This window comes from Episyrphus balteatus, chromosome 4, assembly GCF_945859705.1.
Source record: "Episyrphus balteatus chromosome 4, idEpiBalt1.1, whole genome shotgun sequence".
NCBI classification, from domain to species: Eukaryota; Metazoa; Arthropoda; class Insecta; order Diptera; family Syrphidae; genus Episyrphus; species Episyrphus balteatus.
Genome location: NC_079137.1, coordinates 33,381,107 through 33,401,518, shown reverse-complemented (window position 1 = coordinate 33,401,518; position 20,412 = coordinate 33,381,107). Strand labels below are relative to the sequence as shown.

Here is a 20,412-nt window from a genome sequence, read left to right as displayed (position 1 = left end):
AAAAAATCTACAGGTATCCTAAAAATTTCTGGATTCTCGTGAATCTGAGATTTGAAGAACAGCTGATTCGTGTTCACAAACGTATCGGATACTTAGGTATCTCGGATAGGGTATCTGTGCGTACGTGAACGCACCCAATTACATTTCAAGTAAAGTATTAAATTTCAAAACAAACCGAGAAGACGATGTGTTAAACTTATCTACAAAAGTGAGCCATTAAATAAAAAACAAAAATTGGTTTACATAATTTTTCTTTGTTCCCGCATACTCTTCTTCATCATTTTCATTAGTCTACAAGGAATCATCATTTGATGGGCTAAAGTTTGATCCACCTGAGATTGAGCGAGCTCTTCTCTTTGCAACAACGCTCTGGTTTGAAGATGCCATGAAAGTCCATTTCATGCTCTCGCATTGGATGGAACTTTCTATCGGATATCTGGATTCTGGAGTAACTTCCATGTTGTCGCTCGCGAAGCCAAGCATACCTACTTATATGACTCAGTTAAAAATACAAAAAGAAAAACACCGAGGAAATGAAGGAGTTGTTGAAAGCCAAATTCAGGTAACTGTTTACATGAATTTATTTTGTTTGTTTTTTTTTTTTTTTCTAATTCTGATTGATTTTTTTAAGGTTTCGCAAATTGTCTCAAATACATCAGTATGGTCAATTTAGATTCGTCAAAAAAATCTAGGTATCCCACAATTCGATCGACAGTTGGAGGATGCCCCGAGCTCGGCAAGGTGGCTATAAAACTACAAAAAACAGAATGAATGAAAATCAGTAAGTTCTACTCGATGAGATAATTTCATAAGAAAACTAACCTCTTTTCTGTCTATTATAGAATTGATATCAACTAAACACTTGACCGTACCGGAAGGGTATGCGGTAGAGGAACGGGTAATTGTATGAACAAAATTCTAAACTGAAACATTAATGTTAAGGCGTGGAACTTTTTTCATCTAATTACCCGTACCACTACCGCATACCCGTCCGTTGCGGCCAAGCCTTAAATCTCGTCGAGAACTTTGCAAATTTATTAACACATTATTTAAAAATGCTCTCCGAGAAAAAAGCAAAGGTCGCATTTGAAAAAGTTTCCAAGGCAATAGATAGCACTCATAAGTCTTTACCAAGAAATAAAGACGCACAGGCTTATCTAGGAACCTCATGTGGATGGAATAAGTTATAATTATGTTGCACCAAGAAAACGTTTTCAGTCAATGAGTAATTTGAGTGGTGGTGAGAAAACTATTGCTGCTTTTTCTATGTGCACGTAAGTTTCACAAAGAAAATTGTTAATGTTTGGTTTTGAAACGTTTTTTCTTTTAAGTTTACAACCTGATCCATTTTTGTTTCATCTATAAACGAGATCACATCACAATGAACCATCAAACTATTGCCATTTCGCTCAAAGAGGAGTTTTATGTGCATGCTGTTGCTTTGGTTAGAATTTCACCAGCTGTAAGTTTTTTTTTCAAAAAAATGATTATTGGGATTTCTAACAGAGTTGGGCACTTTAGGGCTCAATTATAGCTATCAGTAAAATCCATCAGTAAAAATTCTGTTTTGCTATTTTTAATACTTTAAGATTTTAATTTATGCAAAATATTGATGAAACAAATTAAAACACATTTTCACTAACTTTGAAAAGCATTGAAGCATTGAAAAAGAAGCAATGCATTTGGTGTTATATTTTAGTCACAAATACATTTTATAAATTTTACTGATGAAATTTTATTTTACTGAACAGTAAAATTTATAAAATGGATTTGTGAATAAAATTTAACACCAAATGTATTGCTTCTTTTTGAAAAAAAAAAAAAAAAAATAGTTAAAATAAGCTCCCAACTTCTTTCGTCAATATTTTGTTCAAAGTAAAAGTTTTAAGTATTCAAAATAGCTAAAAAAAATTTTTACTGATGGATTATACTGATAGCTATCACAGAGCCCTTAGTTAATTTGAGTAATCATAAATTAAGTTCAAATCACGCTACTAAACAAGTTCTGACCTAGTTCATTTTAGTTCAATTTGTTTTAATCACTCTGTTTTTATAGAAAAAACAAAAATACTTTGTTCAAACTGTATCTAAACTTATGTTAAATTGAAGCATGGTACATATAAAACAAAAATTAAGTTAAAAATAATAAATAAACATTTTATTTCTTATAAAAATTCTTAATTTCCTTTATATACTTGTCGAGCTTTCTGATTCCTGTTGGGAGTCTATGAGAAGGTCGTTTTGCTTTCATTAAATTGGAATCATAGTAATCCAAGATGCTACTTGTTTGAAAAATGTTGAAAAAAGTAGAAATATTTCTGTTTTAGGCAGTACCCAAACAGAACTAGTGTTTTAATAAACTGTACCATTTCTTGAAATGTATATTCAGGCAAGCGAGTGCCTTGTTTTTTATTGTTAAAAAGTGCAAATGAAATATACAAACAAATGATTCCATTGAAAAACTATATTTTATTTATTTCAGGTGAGTTCTCATCGATGGAACAAAACGTGTCAATGGAGAAACAAATTCCACACAAGGCGCAATGATAACAATTGTTAATTAAAATTATTTGCGTTTCAATAATCCTGCCCAAGCTCAACTTATACGCAATTTCATAGGCAGCAACGAACGAATCTCGATGCCACCTTATAAAACCTAATTTAAATGGACTTAATATTAATGCCAGGATAATATTAAAGTCCTACAAATCATTTTTTAGAAGGACACTGCCCCGTTTCTCACAAATGATGGATAAAAATGTGAAAAGAAAGCCAAAGTAAACAAAAACTAAGTTAAAACTTGTCTGCATCCCTGACACAGTAGTATCTACTTGCTGCTTAGTTAAAAATACAATATGTTCGCATCTAAAAAGTACAAGAAATGGGTGAGGCTATCCATGTGTTACGTACTGCATGTATGTATGATGAGGAGTTTTATTTCAATTTTCTAATATCTTTTTCACTCATTTATAGGTGCGCCCTCCATTGCAACAACAGCAGCAACAACTTCCGTCACATCAGCAACATGCACCGCAGCAACTGCACCATCAGCAACCTTCTCAAATGATTCCTCCACAAAAACATTCCCAACCACCTCCACAGCAGAATCCTCTATACCACCAGGGAATGCATCCTCAAAACTTCAATCTACCGACATTTGGTATACCGCCCCCGGGCTGCGGTGGGTATCAACCTGCATGGGATGAGCACAATCTCCATGTGGAATGCAATAGAAAGAGATGAAGTCCAAAAACTGATGGAAGATGCTCATCTTAATGGAAAGTAAGTTAACTCGCTTGAATAAAAAAACAAAATTGATACACTAACAAATTGTCAAAAGATTTTTATTTAGTGAATTAAGTCAACGTTATGGACGCCAAGATCACAACAAAGCCATCGAAGAAGTACGTTAACGTTTTTTTCAAAGAGTACATTGTCGATTTTCTTCTCAAGAAAGAAGAGGATAAAATTCAGAAAAAGTAAAAGGTATGTGCAAAGTTTCTGGTGTCTATTATTGAGGCAAGTTACCATAATGTTGTTTTTTTTTGAAAATTTTATATAATAATAAAAAAATTAATGAAAATATTATAACAATCTTATGTCGTTTTCTATTGACTTTTGAGATTTTTTACAAGATTTACAACTTTAAATCAAAATATCCACAAAATAAAATTGCAAAAATATTTTTTTTATCTCAAAAACAAAATTGTATAGATTGTAATTTGTTTATATATTTTCATGGATTTTTATTTTAATGATGCTGATGTCTTCTCATACTTCTATTACTTCCACATACTATAACTACTACTATACTACTACCGCTGGGTTATGCTTGCTATCGGCAACCAGCAGCCTCATACTACCACCATCTTGTTGGGATGCGTCTGCGATCTCTTGTGCTAATCTATATGCCATTGTTTATTGGTGCTTTGATTCGTCATGAAGTCGAAAAGAAGGATAAATGGATTCAAGAGTTTTTGCAATTTGTCTACAGCAATTGCTGTTCGGTTGATCCAAGGCAAAGTGAATTGAGATCATCGATCTTTGCTTCATTAACCATTGTAGCAATAGAATAATTTGTCGCACACACGAGATCTATTAGTGAAATGTTGACTGCTGCTTAAACTGATAACGAAACCAGTGGAAATATGGCTACTCAAGTGATATATAAAATTTGTATAAGTATGACCTATTTGGTGCCATTAATTTTTATACACAAGACTGTTGAAGAAGTCGATTGCTATGATTATTAAGTTTCTTCAAGCTTTTGTCGTCGAGGACTCTCTGATAAGGTAAGACAATTTGGACCGTATACCTATTTTTTTCCCAAAAAATTTAAATATCATTTTATTTCTATTCAAGGTTATTCAAACTTTTGGAGTATCTCCAACTACACTCAACAAACATTCGTTTGTTGTTGGACTTTCACTTGGAAACTTCGAAAAACACTCAGTTGGATAGCTCTGGCATCTATTGGCTGGTTGGTGCGCTTGAATAAGAAGGTAATTGTCAGGCAAGAGCTCGTTGAACTCATCATTCAGGTTATCTTGAATCCAATTGAGGCATTACCCTCCAGTGGTGGAGATGAAAAACATGGCGCTGACACACCACCGTTGCTGGAAAGGAAAACAACATGCATATTTTGATTCTTTCGTGGTTGGCTGCAGTCACTGAAGCATGCAATGCTGAATTTAAAAGTCAAGAGTTTGCTTCGGCAAAAAGTGCTTCATATTGTTGTAATATACCTAGAGTGCTTAAATGAACATTAAAATAAATATAAATATATAAATTCAAAATAATTTCTCTTTTTTTCATTTTATTTTTATATTTTTAGCCCTATTATGTTTCCAATAAGAATTCTGTGGTAGGCTTATAGGATCGAATACCACTTTCGGCTACTGATGAGAAACCTTACAGTAGTCTTACAGTGTACTTCTTCGCACATTTATAGGATCGAATACCACATTCGGCTACTGATGAAAAACTTTACAGGAGTATTTCATCGTACTTCTTATAGGTTTAATAGGTGTAAAAAAAGGGGGCCTTTTTGATGATAAACAGGGTTATATGAGTCTTTTAGGTGTGAAATTAGTGATGACAAAAAGCTTTTCACCATCGTTATAACATCGAAATTGTTAGTTGGGCGGGTAGCGGTGAGGGTACTTGTATGAAAAAAATTCCAAACTGACACATCAACGTTCAGGTGTGGAATTTTTTTAGTACAAATATCGTTACCGCTATACCGCATACCCTCCGGTGTGGCCAAGCCTTAAGGCTTGGCCACACCGAAGGGTACTTGCGGTAGCGGTACGGGTATTTGTATGAAAAAAATTCCAAACTAGAACAACAGCGTTTAGGTGTGGAATATTTTTCATACAAATACCCGTACCGCTACCGCAAGTACCCTTTGGTGTGGCCAAGCCTTTAAGGCTTGAATTTTTGTATTTATATTTTTATTATTTGAACTTTTAGATAATACTTCGATGATATTTTTTCCATAACATGTTCGCTGTTGACTTTGGATACTTAAGGCTTAACTACATGCACCACTTTTTGAAAAAGTACAAAAGTGAAAAGATTTTTTTTCTGGCTATCGCAATTGTTTTGTGATAAAGAGTATTCAAATTGTTTTTTAGACCAAAAAATAAGCTTTCTGCATCATTTGTTTTAATTGTTCATTCCAAAAAACTATACAAAAATGCGTTTGAAAATTTTCACTTTTGTACTTTTTCACTTTTTGAGCCAATGTAGTTAAAAGCTTGGCCGCACTGGAGGGTATGCGGTAGCGGTACGGGTAGCGGTGAGGGTACTTGTATGAAAAAAATTCCAAACTGACACATCAACGTTCAGGTGTGGAATTTTTTTAGTACAAATATCGTTACCGCTATACCGCATACCCTCCGGTGTGGCCAAGCCTTAAGGCTTGGCCAGACCGGAGGGTACGCGGTAGAGGTACAGGTAACGGTACGGGTATTTGTATGGAAAAAATTCCAAACTGACAAATCAACGTTCGGGTGTGGAATTTTTTTAATACAAATATCGTTGCCGCTACCCGTACCGCTACCGCGTACCCTCCGGTGTGGCCAAGCCTTTAAAGGCTTGGCCACACCGGAGGGTACGCGGTAGAGGTACAGGTAACGGTACGGGTATTTGTATGGAAAAAATTCCAAACTGACATATCAACGTTCAGATGTTGAATTTTTTTCATACAAATATCGTTGCCGCTACCCGTACCGCTACCGCGTACCCTCCGGTGTGGCCAAGCCTTAAGGCTTGGCCACACCGGAGGGTACGCGGTAGCGGTAAGGGTAGCGGCAACGATATTTGTATTAAAAAAATTCCACACCCGAACGTTGATGTGTCAGTTTGGAATTTTTTCCATACAAATACCCGTACCGTTACCTGTACCTCTACCGCGTACCCTCCGGTGTGGCCAAGCCTTTAAGGCTTGGCCACACCGGAGGGTATGCGGTAGCGGTACGGGTAGAGGTAACGGTACTTGTATGAACAAAATTCCGGTAACAATATTTGTATGAAAATATTTGTATGAAAAAAATTCCACATCTGAACGTTGATATGTCAGTTTGGAATTTTTTTCATACAAGTACCGTTACCTCTACCCGTACCGCTACCGCATACCCTCCGGTGTGGCCAAGCCTTTAAGCCTTTACAATTTTTTTCGAAACGAAATTTTCGTTAACGAAATGTTGAACGAAATTAAATTTGTTTTGTTTTTGCTTTTAAACTCATTTTCTGATGTTTTGTCTTGATTTTTTTAATTTATATTTTCATAATTTTTACTTTGCTATAATACCCGATGGTATTTTTTTGTTAACATGCCCGCTGTTGACTTTGGAGGCTCTGGAGTGCAGTACCAAAAAGTGTCTGAGTCAATATCGAACATGTTAAAGCCTAGTACGCTGCTGAAGTGAAAAGAAATTTTGCATACAAAATTTCGTTAACGAAATCATCCTGAACGGAAAATTTCGTTTTGTTTTTCGTTTTTCAGTACGCAACTCTAGCAAAAAATTTGAGAGTTTTCACTCATTTGTAACTCACTTTTTACTGTCATGTGCATTTTTCTTGACTTCAAGAGCAGTTTTACGGGTTTTTTCACTTTGAATTCATTTATTTCTTGCTTTAAAAATTATTTTCTGTTGATTTTATTCTTGATTTTAAATTAATTTTGAAGTTTTTTATTTTGACTTTGACAGAATACTCGATGAATTTGTTCGTTAGCATTTTCTTCGTCGACTTTGGAGACTTGAAAATTTTTCGTTTCGCATCAGCAGCGTACTAGGCTTAAAGCTTAAGTCTAGTACGCAGCTGAAGCGAAACTAAATTTTTCATACAAAATTTCGTTAGCGAAATCTTGAACGAAATTAAATTTGTTTTGTTTTTGCTTTAACTTATTTTTGATGTTTTTCCTTGAATTTTTTGATTTGTACCTCTATTGTTTTTACTTGGCTATAATACCCAATGGTATTTTTTCGTTAACTTGTTCGTTGTTGACTTTGGAGACTTCAAAATTTTTCGTTTCGCTTCAGCTGCGTACTAGGCTTAGAAAGCAAAACGGATTTTTTTGTTCAACATTTCGTTGTGCTATTTTTGTATGGAAAATTTCGTTTCGCTGTGTGCAAAAAAAAATGAAATTTGAGTCTTTGTTTATTTTTGTTTTTCATTTCATCATTGCAGTGTTTCTGAGAAGTGTGTTTCCTATTATTTAATTATTTTTTGTTGTTTTGTGATATGTGGAGACCCTTAAAAAATGTCGTCTTTTCGCATCAGTAGCCTACAAAGCTTAAGTGCGTATTTAAAAATTAAAAAAAATAGTACTTTATCATTACACCACAACAACACTTATTTCATTCAATTTTTTTCCCCCAAGATGTCACTATTTAATTTTCTGACAATTTTAGGAAACGTCATCAAAAAGTCAAAATTGCTGACAGCATTTTTGTTTACATTTTACATCTCTCCCGTACTAATAAAAAAAAATTTGATGGTCAAAGAAAAAAGCCGAATACGTTGCAATATCCATAAGAAGAAAAATTGATAAGTAAAGAAAAAAAAAAATTTAATGATAAAAATATTATTATCAGGGAACAACATGATATCCGAGCTATATAAATACCAACTCTTCCATTAAAATGATATTCATTTCGTTCAACGATAAGAAGAACAATAATACAAAAAGTCATAAAATAAATTTTTTTGGTGGGGACGACGACATCAGAAAAACGTTCTCAATTCCAAGCAATAACTACTGCTAAGCAGAGCAAAGATTGTGTGACTTGTGAGCTAGTTACTGGCACTGTCTATAGGCTCTGACAACGTGTATGATAACAGGTCGTTAGTCAGTAGGAGAGAGATCTTATTTGAGCGCGGTTGATTCAACGAAATAGAATTTTTGTTATTTTTTTTTTTTTATCTTATTCAATTGAAATTCCAATAAACAAACTATACAACAGTGAGTAATATAGAATATCCAATTTTAGATTGTAATTAATTAAATTCTGTATTATTACATTTCCATTTTGTTGTTTTATTCAGAAATGGCACCAACAGTTTTAATTACTGGCGGGGCGGGGTACATTGGATCGCATACCGCTTTGGAGATGCTCAATGCCGATTACAATGTAATATGCATTGATAATATGTGTAATGCTTATAGCGAGGGCAAAGATGCAATGCCTGAAGCACTGAAAAGGGTCCAGAATATAACTGGGAAGAAATTGACATTCCATCAAGTCGATATAACCAACGGCGAAAGTCTTAAAGCTGTCTTTAAAAAGGTAAATTATTTTATATGAAACATATTTTTAATTTAATTGAGCTCTCGTCTTAAATATTGAAATTGCTTATCTAGCTACTTTATATTGAAAGTAGAAGAAAAAACAAATGAAACTGATAAGAAAGAGATATACTTTCCTAAGTAGAGTTACGTACTAAGTTTCAAAACACTTGAAAAAACATTGCATAAAACAAATAATGTTTTGTGTTCTTAAGTTAATAGAAGAAAAACACACTTGGCTCAGTTTTTAATCTTAAATTGAATAAAATAGAAAAGAAAAACAAAAATTTTTTATCATTGCGTTTTATAAAACAATATAATCACAAATGAGTGGTTGTGCTAGTAGAAGCTCATTATCATCAGCATATAATGTGATCGATCACACACAGCGGATATTTAGAGGTCAATATTAGTTATTGTCATTGTTGTTATTTTTTTTTTGCAACAATGTTGAAGAAGAAATACAACAAATATTTACCGATTACATTATTTATTTAACGATGCCAAATAAAAACCTAAATATGAATATGACTAAACGACTAGATAATTATTAAGGTCAATCAGTTTGGAGCTTCAAGAGATTAGATTTATGACATTAACATTATATATATAACTGAAACCTATAATTGCGTATTAAGTGTTTGGGATTTTAATACCCAGAAGCGCACCACTAGAGCAAATCATTGCTGTAAATATAGAAAAAGTTAAAAGCCAAAATTAGTCTCAGTAATCAAACATGAATCGATTAATCGATACACAAATATTCCAGGGTATTAGTTTACATACAAGAGTTTTCAACAGAATTCAACATAAACCTCTATGATACAGTTTATGCAGATGAATAACTAATACATAAGCATTTATAAGAAAAAGAAAACATAAATAAATATTTTTTTTGTAGACTTTTAGAAATAAACTCATTTTTATATTTTGTTTTGACCAAGTTACAACAGCATATTACCAATGAGCCCAACTGTTGTGCCTGGGCGAATCGCATTATTTTGGACTACAGGTCAAAACAAAATATAAAATAAGCATTTATGTTCAACTTAAATACTCAAATTTTGTATCAGCAAATGATCCCTAAAATGCTTTCTTAAAATAGAAATTAATTCTTTCAAATTTATCCACTTAAACCACAAAATTATCAAAAAATATTGTTACAGAATCTAGTCATAAAATACAATTCAATTAGAAGCGGTTAGTACCATTTTTATCCCAGTGAGAGTTTTTGAGATTACGAATATAATGTTTTGCATCGTGAATTTGTAAGCAGAAGCTGATGTTAAAAGTAAAATTGCATTGCTTCAAAATAATACATTTTTTTATGGTCGATGTTCCAAAAGCAGTAAATTTTTTCGTTCGGTCGTCTTGAACTGTGATTCTGAAACTGTTCGTTTGGAACCCCAAAAAAGAAGAGAAAATCGATTCCGTATTCGAAAAACCGATAACAGAATCACGCAAACACTCAAAAGTTAATTTTAGAATAATTTTGTTTGACTCATAGAGGCAAATCGTTTTTGCTTGATAAAGTAAAATTAAAAACTACAAATGGTAACTGATGTTAAAGAAGGTGTAATTGGGATCAAATAGATTATTTCGTTATACCTTTTGACTTTATACCTATTACAAACACCGACACAAAATCTGCAGAGGCCGAAACAGGATTAAAATTTGTTCATTTTGCATTACGAGAAGAAAAAGCTATTAGATAATATAAGCAAAATAAAATTTCACAATTCTCCGTCTTCAGTCGAACGTTCGGGTTCGGGACGGATGTGACCAAAGCCACATTTTATACTCGCTGTGCGAATATGTGCCACAAAAATTGAGCCCTTTAAGTGGGCATTAGATTTCAAAACAAAACTTACCTCTTTAAGGCTTGGCCACACTGGAGGGTATGCGGTAGCGGTGCGGGTAGCGGTGAGGGTACTTGTATGAACAAAAATCCAAACTGACACATCAACGTTCAGGTGTGGAATTTTTTTTAGTACAAATATCGTTACCGCTATACCGCATACCCTCCGTCGTGGCCCAGCCTTTAAGCAGTTTGCAATACTTGAAGGCATAAAAGATTTCATGAGTCGCATAACAGTACTTAGAGTCAGGGAAACTAAAACACATTTCATTCTTGGTATAAACATAGGACTGAAAATTTTGATGTTAACCTAAGCTCTGGGTATTACTACGGTTGTTCTAAGACTTCAAACATATTGGGTTGCATTCAGTTTGTTTTGATGCTGAAAACTGTGCAAGGTGCATCCACATCATGTATAAAAATAATAGTATTGACATCTAGTTCATTCATGCCGACGACTTTCCAAAAGCTGGCTCGAATCGACCCGAATTATAACCAAAAGCGAACACATTTAGGTATGTTCTTTTTATGGAATTGGGATTCTCTTCGAAATGACTGCATATACTTTTTGTATTAGCATGGATGTCGATGTTTAGTTTGCTCCATCAGCTATAGTATTTTTTAATAGAAAAGCAAATATCAATTGATGATGGATTTTTAAAATCTTTTAGTTGAAAAAAAAACCATTTTCATAATGCCTTATCAGTTTCAAAGTTTTCATTGACAAAAATAATCTTGCTCTAATCTTTTTTGCAACGATTTTTATGACCTCGACTGTTCCCAAAACTCTCCCATTTTATTGCATCAACTAAAAGTTCAATCTGTAGCGTTCAAACTTCAAAATCAATAACTGTAAAATCTGAATGCAAACTGTAAAATCGATTCAAACGGAAACGAAACAACCCTTTTAAGAATTACTAGCCGTGTTTTTTCAAGAATTATACAAATTAAAGCAAACATTTTTCAACCTACAAAGTCAATTTGATTTTAAAGCACTTTCTGTATGGATGTTCGATATATTGAACTCATTTTTAATGAAAGAAAAAAAAATTAAGTGTTAAAACTCTTACTGACCGGGTTTAATGCACACCGCCTGAACTTAAATTCAGAATTTTTAGAGACTGATTGGATAGATATCATAAAAATCTAGGTGACCTTTGGTTCTGATCAATGAGGGCCTCTAAAAATTCTGAATTTAAGTTCAGATGGCATGCGTTGAACCCGGGGAATAACTGAACTTCGAACTCTCACAACATTTTCCATAATTCTTTGATATTTGTTCATTTCCTTTACAAGTGACGTGTATGATGTACATATAAACTAATATTAGATATTACAATGATTTAGTTAAATAAAAACGGGTTTAATTTTTAGTATTATTAAAAAAAATATTGTTGAATTTATTATTTAATTTTTGTGTTTATTTCAGCATAAAATCGATATGGTAGCACATTTTGCAGCTTTAAAAGCTGTCGGCGAGTCATGTCGCTATCCATTGCAGTACTATCAAAACAACATGACTGGCACTAATATGTTGCTAGAAGCCATGGCTGAAAATAAAGTATTTAAATTTGTATACAGTTCGAGTGCGACTGTTTATGGAGAACCACAATTCTTGCCAATAACTGAGAAACATCCAACGGGCAATTGTACAAGTCCGTATGGAAAAACCAAATACTTTACCGAAGAGATCTTAAAGGATCTTTGCACCTCTGACGATGTAAGTACTATAAATAAAATTTATAATGTGTTTTTAGGAATGTTGTTTTTTGTTTGTATTCTTTTTGTTTGATGGTACATGTTAGTTTGAATTACTTTTAGTAAAAAAAACTTTGCCCTACTAATCAAGATTTCATATAGGAGGAAAAAGCGGAAAATCAGAGTACAATAAAGGAATCAGTTCTTTATCAGTCGAAAAAATCAATTTTGCTGTAATTTAAAAAAAAAAAATTTAAAAAAAAACCATTGCAGTTTTTTTTTTAAGTTGATAATCTGCACATCGACATAAATTGCTTGGTCGATGATCTGACATATAGACTTAAAAATTATTTTATTCAATATATCACTTCTTTCTTCGATTCAATTTAATAACACAAGATAAGATTATTTCTGAGATATGTATATACATTATTGTATGTCCTTCTATAAGTCCACAATATATACAAATGTTATCGATCTCTTCTGGAATTTTTTTTCACAATGTTTATCCATGTCTTGATACTTTATTTCTTATTGCAATTTATTCGTTTTTCTGATAGCAATTTTATCATGCATGTAAATAATAAAGTTGAAAATACTTTGAAGTGTTTTCTTATTTTTTCATGATATCATGTGAATAATGTAGACAATTATGACCCTTTCCATGAAAACTTTCATACACTTCAGAGGTGATATGAAGATTATTTTAAACAGCATTTATCTAGACTTATCATTTTGTTTGTGTGATACATGGTCAAATCTTTTAAAGGAAGATATGCAGCCAATACAAGCCTTTAAAACTACGTTCAATTTTCGTTTGCTTGTTAAATCCATACGACCATATAAAGAATTACCGTATATTATAATCGCTGCCAGCAAAATCCTAACCAGCATCCTCCGTGTTACCTGGGGTAGATTAAACAAAATTCTCCACAAACGTCTGAGTGCAAAATATATTTCAAACATTACCTTGTTTCACATCATTATCATTTCAGGTGAGAATTAAAAAATGAAGTCAAAAATGAACCTCAAGCTCCTAACAGTTGAGCTTTACGGAATCAAAATGAAATTAGAAAAAGAGGAATCATCTAAACTTTTATTATAAGTTACAATACTTTAAGCTTTAAATAGATTCAAAACTAAATCATTCCGTCGATTCATTTCGAAAATTTTAAAGTTTAATCCGTTCGCTTAAAGCTCTCATTGATTTGTTAAATTTTAGCTTGGTAATGGTTCTTTTGATATCTCTTATGTTGGTTTGTTTTGAACTTTTGATTATTGTTTAAATAAGGTTACTGAAAATGCTCACTGACGAAGTTTTTTTATTTTAATTTTTAAATTAATTCAGCGAGAAATTATTAAAATGTAAGTTTATAAGTAGTAATTTAACCCAGTCAGTTATTGACCATTCTTTGTATCTAAAGGTTTTAGTTGATTTTGTTTTTTTATTATTACTTATCCAAATCTTCAACCAACAGTTAATTTCTCAAACAATTTTTTTTACCAAACTGAAGACGATCAATAGATAGATATTCAGATACAAAACCAATCGCGAGGCTAACTTTTCATCTTAATGCCATGTTTTATTATTATCTGGTATTCACAAACTTTGCCTACACCGGAAATAATGAATTTTAAATAAATTAAATTGAAAAACATTAAGTACCTATGGAATATGGTGTAAAAATATAGTTACATGACCTCATTGGGGAGTTCGGCGTGTTTTCATTATACTTATTTAGAAGAACACTGGTTTTCTTGCCTAGGTAACATATAGAGAAAAACTGTTGTCTTAAGAAAATTAATAATCATTTTGCTGCATTATCTAACTCTGGAAAACGAAAACAATTTTTTGTGGATTTGTTGACGTCTTTGTTTTAGGTGTAGCACGTATATACTTGAATCCACGTATCTCAAACATTTCTGGTGCTAAATAAACATTTGCATTTAATAAGTATCAGTGCATAAAAATTCGAACAACAGTTCTCTTGATCGCTACAATTCATTATTATCTTTATTGTATTGTGCAATTGCCCTTAATATTCTATTTTGAGTACATCATGTTTAAGTGAGTTATTTTTATCCCATTCAAAATTGATCATGATATTAAAGCATGTTTGGCTCCAAATTCCTTTACTAATATAACAACAAAGACCCCATCTGTGTGTTTTGAATGTTATTTTTCTATTATATCAAAGCGAAAAAAACCTACAAATTCAATTTCGCTTCGCTTATATTTCAGAGGCAATGACGAATCTTTATACATATACCATAGTTTCCAGTTTTTGAGAAAAGGCTTAGTAATATTTAAAAAAATTATTTTTTTATAAAAATTCTTGTACAAATTTTATAACATTTCTCTTTCCCATCTTATTCAAGCGATGGGCAGTTATTTCACTGCGTTACTTCAATCCAGTTGGAGCTCATCCCAGCGGTAATATCGGAGAAGACCCCAATGGAGAACCGAATAACCTCATGCCATATATTGCTCAGGTAGCAGTTGGTCGACGTCCATTGCTAAAAGTATATGGAACTGATTTTCCAACTAAAGATGGTACTGGTGTACGTGATTACATTCATATTGTTGATCTTGCCGAGGGCCATGTTAAGGCTTTGGACAAGCTCAAAAATAGCACTGAAACAGGATTCTTTGCATACAATTTGGGAACAGGAGTTGGATGTTCGGTGTTGGAGTTAGTGAAAGCATTTGAAGAAGCTTCAGGAAAGCCAATCAATCATGAACTAGTCCCACGTAGACCTGGAGATGTAGCAACTAGTTTTGCTGATGCGTCATTGGCAACAAAAGCCCTAGGATGGAAGGCAAAACTTGGAATAAAAGAAATGTGCGAAGATACGTGGCGTTGGCAAAGCAAAAATCCAAAAGGTTATGCTTCCAAGTAATTTACATCAAAACCAGCAAACCTGTATACACGATATAATTTCATCTATAAATATTTAACTATCCAAAGAGATACATACAACTTATGTATGGAAATAAAAGCCAGTTATAATAATTATTATCCTAAATAGTTAACTACCTTTATAAATAAATAAAATAAATAAATAACTATTTAATCACCTGCAACAAAAATAATATATTTAAACCAAGTGTGTCTATTAAATGTTTTTCTATTTCTATAGTAATCATGTTTTTCTATTTCTATTTCATGTCTTGTGTTTATTTTTTGTATCACAGAAATATTAAGAGCAATGAACTCTACCTGTAAAAGAAATAAAAACCGTATTTGGAGTAATAATTACCATAAGTTTGATTTGATGATACAAATTAATGATTGTTATAGTAGCACGCTCATTGTGACCTTGAAAGCACATTGTTAATTAAACCATTTTTTTGTTACCATTGGTATACATAAATTAAGTAGAATTGAATGAATTTAATTATATAATACGAGCACTTACTTGATTTTTGATATCGAGTTTATTATTAGTTAAACAAAAATATATAAACCTCAATTAGATAATTGTGATTAAGCTAAAAATATATATGAAATAGAAATGTATGCATTTTATTATAGCATTTAATAATGGTAAAGTAAATAATATATTTGCAAATTGTAATGTAAAGAAATTAATGTGAAAAACAAAATAAAATCTATGTAAAAATTAAAAGGATTTTCATTTAATTATGATAAGTTGAAAAGCTTTTTTTTAATACGAAAAAGTGGTTAGGAAAGAACATAGAAAGTTAAAACAAAAAATCTAGTTAATAGCCTTAAAAAAAAAACTCTTAACCTGTTTTAATTCTAATTGACACATTGCATTGCTACGATTTATAAAAATAAAAATCAAGGGAAGTCATAGTTTCAAAGAGTTTTTTGTTAACTTCTTATCGAACCGATCATTATGAGATACTGTCACATGTAGAAAAGTTTTTGTTTTGTTTACCTATGTATGTGAGAAAGTTGTGACTCTTTCGACCGAGATCCAGATCATAGCAACACCGAATAAAAGGAAGAAGAAAAAGTCGTTTCGCCACATTTTTTGAATGGAGTTATTATGATTCTACCAAACATCACAGATATTGATGTTGTGACTCTCAAATATGTATACTCTAAATGGGAGGGATTGGGCAGCTTTGATGATCGTTGATCGTACTATTTTGTAGTGGGTGATATAAATGACCAAAAATTGATTAAGTCGTTGCGCAAAAAGTTACAAAAATGAAAAAAAAGGAATATAGTTTTATAGGGCGGTACCTGCCGCTATTTTTCGAGCTGAAACTCATTAAGTTTTAGATAAAAAAACATTTTTCATTAATTTAGTTATTATCAACTGTTTCATTAACATTTTTAATTGATGTCCCTAATATGCTGCCCATAATCTCGTAAAGGCCCTTATTACATTTTTCATACTACTGAGTTATAGAGGGAAAAACTAAATCGTTAACAGTAATTTTTTTTGAAATTTTCTGGCTTATTTGAAAAAAAAAAAAAAAAAAACAAATCAGAATAAATCAGAGAAATTCCCTTATTATTACTCCAAATATGCAAATAAAATCAAAATCGAATATTTTGTAGTTAGAGCCTTTATGAGATCATGGGCAATATGATGAATCTTAGTAATCGGGTAAATTATTAGCGATTTCCCTTTTTAGAAATGACAATGGCATATTATTTTTTTTTTTTTAATTTTGAGTGTATTACGAGGCGAACATTTGTAGTTTTTTATTTGCAACCCCACGACATAGTCCAGTCAACGAAGACTCAAAATTATAATAAAGAGCAAAAAATCATGTAGTGTGGGTTATTGTTGTTATATGGACCAGACACCAGACTCTTGAGTTTAAGCAGCAGAGGGGTTGAAAGTTTTCCTTAATGGTATTTCGTCAATATTTTGAAAATTAATCGAATTATGGAAAAATTTCCCACACATAAGTCTCAATCAGTTTTACCAGTTCCTATAGAGATGTGGAGGTTAGACGTTTTAAAAATATCTTGACTCGTGAAAAAATATAAAACAGCACTTTTGTGGGTAGGAACGTTGATAAGTTTCATAAGTCATATTTAAAAAGTCCCAAGGTATCTCATTTGCCGTTTACATACATTATTGAATTTTTATAGAGTTATTATAGTTATTATACGTAATCAAAAAAGGTGGGTTTTTTTTTAATAAAACCACAAATTTTAAGTAACCATGAATTGTAATTTCACGAAATTCAATAGTATCGGAAATATGATACGAATTAAAAAAAAAAAATAGAATCCGTAATAAGTCCGAATAGCTAAGAACAATTTAGATTTTAGGTACCTACTAGACATAAGTAATTTTTATAATAGTAGTACAATAGTCGGAAAAAGTATTTTGACAAAATGAACATTTTTCTAACTGATGAGAATAATCTGTTACGGTTAAACATAAAATAAGGAAGTTGACAGTTATTTATTAAGTATATTATGGTGAATCTCATGATGGTCAATGTCAGTCATATAGTTGGTATTATGCGTCGAGGCTGCACTTTTTGTATAAAAAGTACTAATTTTTGAGGGAAAAAAGTATTTTGTCAAATCTTCTTTTTCAACGTTGGTATGGTAAGGTATTGCATTTTACGAGTTTCAAGCACTTATTAAACTGACAGACTTATTAAGGCTCCGATTTGTAAAAAATTGGGCAAAACTGCGGAACTTATCATTGAAATTAGTGCATCTTCTGTTGCAAGTCATAATTTCGGTGTGTCTGTTAAAAAATCTGTGGAGAACTGAATTTATCGCGGGAAACTAAAAATTACCAAATATGAAGACACAAAAATAAAATTATACAATTATGCTATTCAAAATTTACCATAAATGGACAAAAAATGAAAAAAATGCACTTAAAAAAATAGACGCATTTTGAAGAATTCACTTTAAATCGGGAATTGACTCCAAGAAGTCTGAATTTGGAAATGCCATTCTTTCATCAAAAACTTTGTTAGCAAAAGTACCCTTTGCATTGATCTCGAAGAAGACAATTTTACCATGTTTATGGGAAGATAATACAGTATTTACCTCATAAAACAAAAATTGAAAAATAACTGAATTCTCAAAGGAACATATTGGTATGCTTCTTTCATTCAAAAACAAACTTTTATGGACCACATTCTCACAAATTCTATCTCAATGATCCGGGAAACGAAAAGGAACTGTTGAAGCTCCGTAAAAATTTATTCAAGTTTGTTCCAGAAGCGAAAAGCACAACAACATGTCCCTTTGAGAATTAAATTTTTTTTCAATTTTTGTTTTATGAGGTAAATACTGTACTATCTTCCCATAAACATGGTAAAATTGTCTTCTTCGAGATCAATGCAAAGGGTACTTTTGCTAACAAGGTTTTTGATGAAAGAATGGCATTTCCAAATCCAGACTTTTTGGAGTCAATCCGCGATAAAGTGAATTCTTCAAAATGCTTCAATTTTTTTAAGTGCATTTTTTTCATTTTTTGTCCATTTGTGGTAAATTTTTAATAGTATAATTATATTTTTGTGTTTGTATATTTGGTAATTTTTAGTTTCCCGCGATAAATTCAGTTCTCTACAGATTTTTTAACAGACACACAGAAATTATGACTTGCAACAGAAGATGCACCAATTTCAATGTTAAGTTCCGCCGTTTTGCCCAATTTTTTACAAATCGGGGCCTTAACAAGTCTGTCAGTTGTATACGTGCTTGAAACACGTAAAATGCATTACCTTACCTTACCAACGTTGAAAAAGAACGTTTGTCAAAATACTTTTTTCCCTCAAAAATTAGTACTTTTTATACAAAAAATGCAGCCTCGAGGAATAATACCAACTATATGACTGACATTGACCATCATGAGATTCACCATAATATACTTAATAAATAACCGTCAACTTCCTTATTTAATGTTTAACCGTTACCGATTATTCTCATCAGTTAGAAAAATGTTCATTTTGTCAAAATACTTTTTCCGACCATTGTAGGTATTTAACGAATTGAAATAAATGAAGGTGATACAATTTTGCATCTGCAAAATGAATTTCTCAAAAATCCCCTAACAGTATTTTCAAAAAACTATTCTACTAACGATAAGCCATATTTTTATACACTCTTGGCCCAAATATGTCTCATTTCTTTCATTTTTAGCATTCAAATAAAATTTTAAATAATTTCAAATGAAATAACACCTAAAAGTATGCATTCACATTGGAGTGATTTTATTTACACTACATCTAATTGTATACACCTCTTAATGAATGATTTGAGATATGGAAATGTAGGTAGAATAAGTACATAGTTTCGTTATTTCCAGTTTTGTTTTGAAAAAAAAAAAAAATATTAAATTACTACTGAAGTGTCAGCAAGTACTACAAGTAAGTCAGCAAGTAGGTAATTTTCTTAGGACAGGAAAATTTGTCTTTTATCTTTCATGTATACTTTTTTTCGATTGATTATTGAACTTTATGCTAAAATAATCAATTTAAATTACTTTGATATTAAGAATAACAGTTACAACTAAGGAAGGAATTTTTAAAGAGTTAAGATTACAATCTTAGATGAGCATGTTACGAGGGAGGACAGAGAAGCCTTTAATAAATTGTTCACTCTCCGTGACAACTACACCAATTTTGTTTTTTTTTTTTTTTTATAAAATAAAATTAACACTAATCAATGAATCAGAAATTAGCACCGAAATACATGATTAGCCATTAAATTAAATCTTATCTTTTAAAAATGAAAAAATCAAATAACATCTATATATTATTTATATATTTTATTTCTAAAACCGAAAAATGTTTATCAATCGACTATTGTTTTATTTATTTCATGATCCATATCACCCATGCGTTATCCTTATCAATGCAAAAAAAAAATATATAAACAATCAATTTAAAATCCCTATCTTTAATAAGTACGCTACCCTTCGTATTCTGTTTTGTTATACCATGAACTAAGATACATTCGAAAATCTGTGATTTTCCATCAAAATATCTCTAGCAGTGGTATATATTTTCCTTGTGTCAATAATTTAGCAAAAGAAATGAAACTGGACGTCTATATTCTTATCACCAAACGAATATGATTAGAGAAGAGACCCCCATGCC

General features: G+C 31.7%; 1 protein-coding gene and 1 long non-coding RNA gene across 4 annotated transcripts; both read left to right on the top strand.

Annotated features, from left to right (window-relative positions):
- Window positions 1-298: 298 nt before the first annotated feature.
- LOC129917751 (uncharacterized) lies at window positions 299-4,799 on the top strand. Of its 3 annotated transcripts, none has more exons than XR_008772850.1 (9): window positions 299-562; window positions 632-781; window positions 843-1,274; window positions 1,332-1,462; window positions 2,483-2,885; window positions 3,037-3,282; window positions 3,341-3,486; window positions 3,853-4,292; window positions 4,363-4,799. It is a non-coding gene; the product is annotated as an uncharacterized LOC129917751 (long non-coding RNA). The 3 variants fall into 3 exon arrangements; XR_008772848.1 differs by having other exon boundaries at window positions 2,483-2,915; window positions 2,974-3,282; XR_008772849.1 differs by having other exon boundaries at window positions 2,483-2,915; window positions 2,974-3,282; window positions 3,850-4,292.
- A 3,221-nt stretch (window positions 4,800-8,020) lies between these two features.
- On the top strand, window positions 8,021-15,494 carry LOC129917745 (UDP-glucose 4-epimerase). Its single transcript, XM_055997837.1, has 4 exons — window positions 8,021-8,470; window positions 8,554-8,795; window positions 12,082-12,372; window positions 14,730-15,494. Exons 2-4 carry the CDS (start codon window positions 8,556-8,558, stop codon window positions 15,249-15,251), a joined length of 1,053 nt encoding a protein of 350 aa, XP_055853812.1. The 5' UTR covers window positions 8,021-8,470; window positions 8,554-8,555; the 3' UTR covers window positions 15,252-15,494.
- The last annotated feature ends 4,918 nt before the right edge of the window (window positions 15,495-20,412 follow it).

Bases quoted from the DNA above. Each gene is read 5' to 3' on its own strand.
- LOC129917745 (XM_055997837.1), top strand. From the start codon at position 8,556: ATGGCACCAACAGTTTTAATTACTGGCGGGGCGGGGTACATTGGATCG. The intron at 8,796-12,081 runs GTAAATTATTTT...TGTTTATTTCAG, and splicing joins TTAAAGCTGTCTTTAAAAAG to CATAAAATCGATATGGTAGC. The intron at 12,373-14,729 runs GTAAGTACTATA...ATCTTATTCAAG, and splicing joins ATCTTTGCACCTCTGACGAT to CGATGGGCAGTTATTTCACT.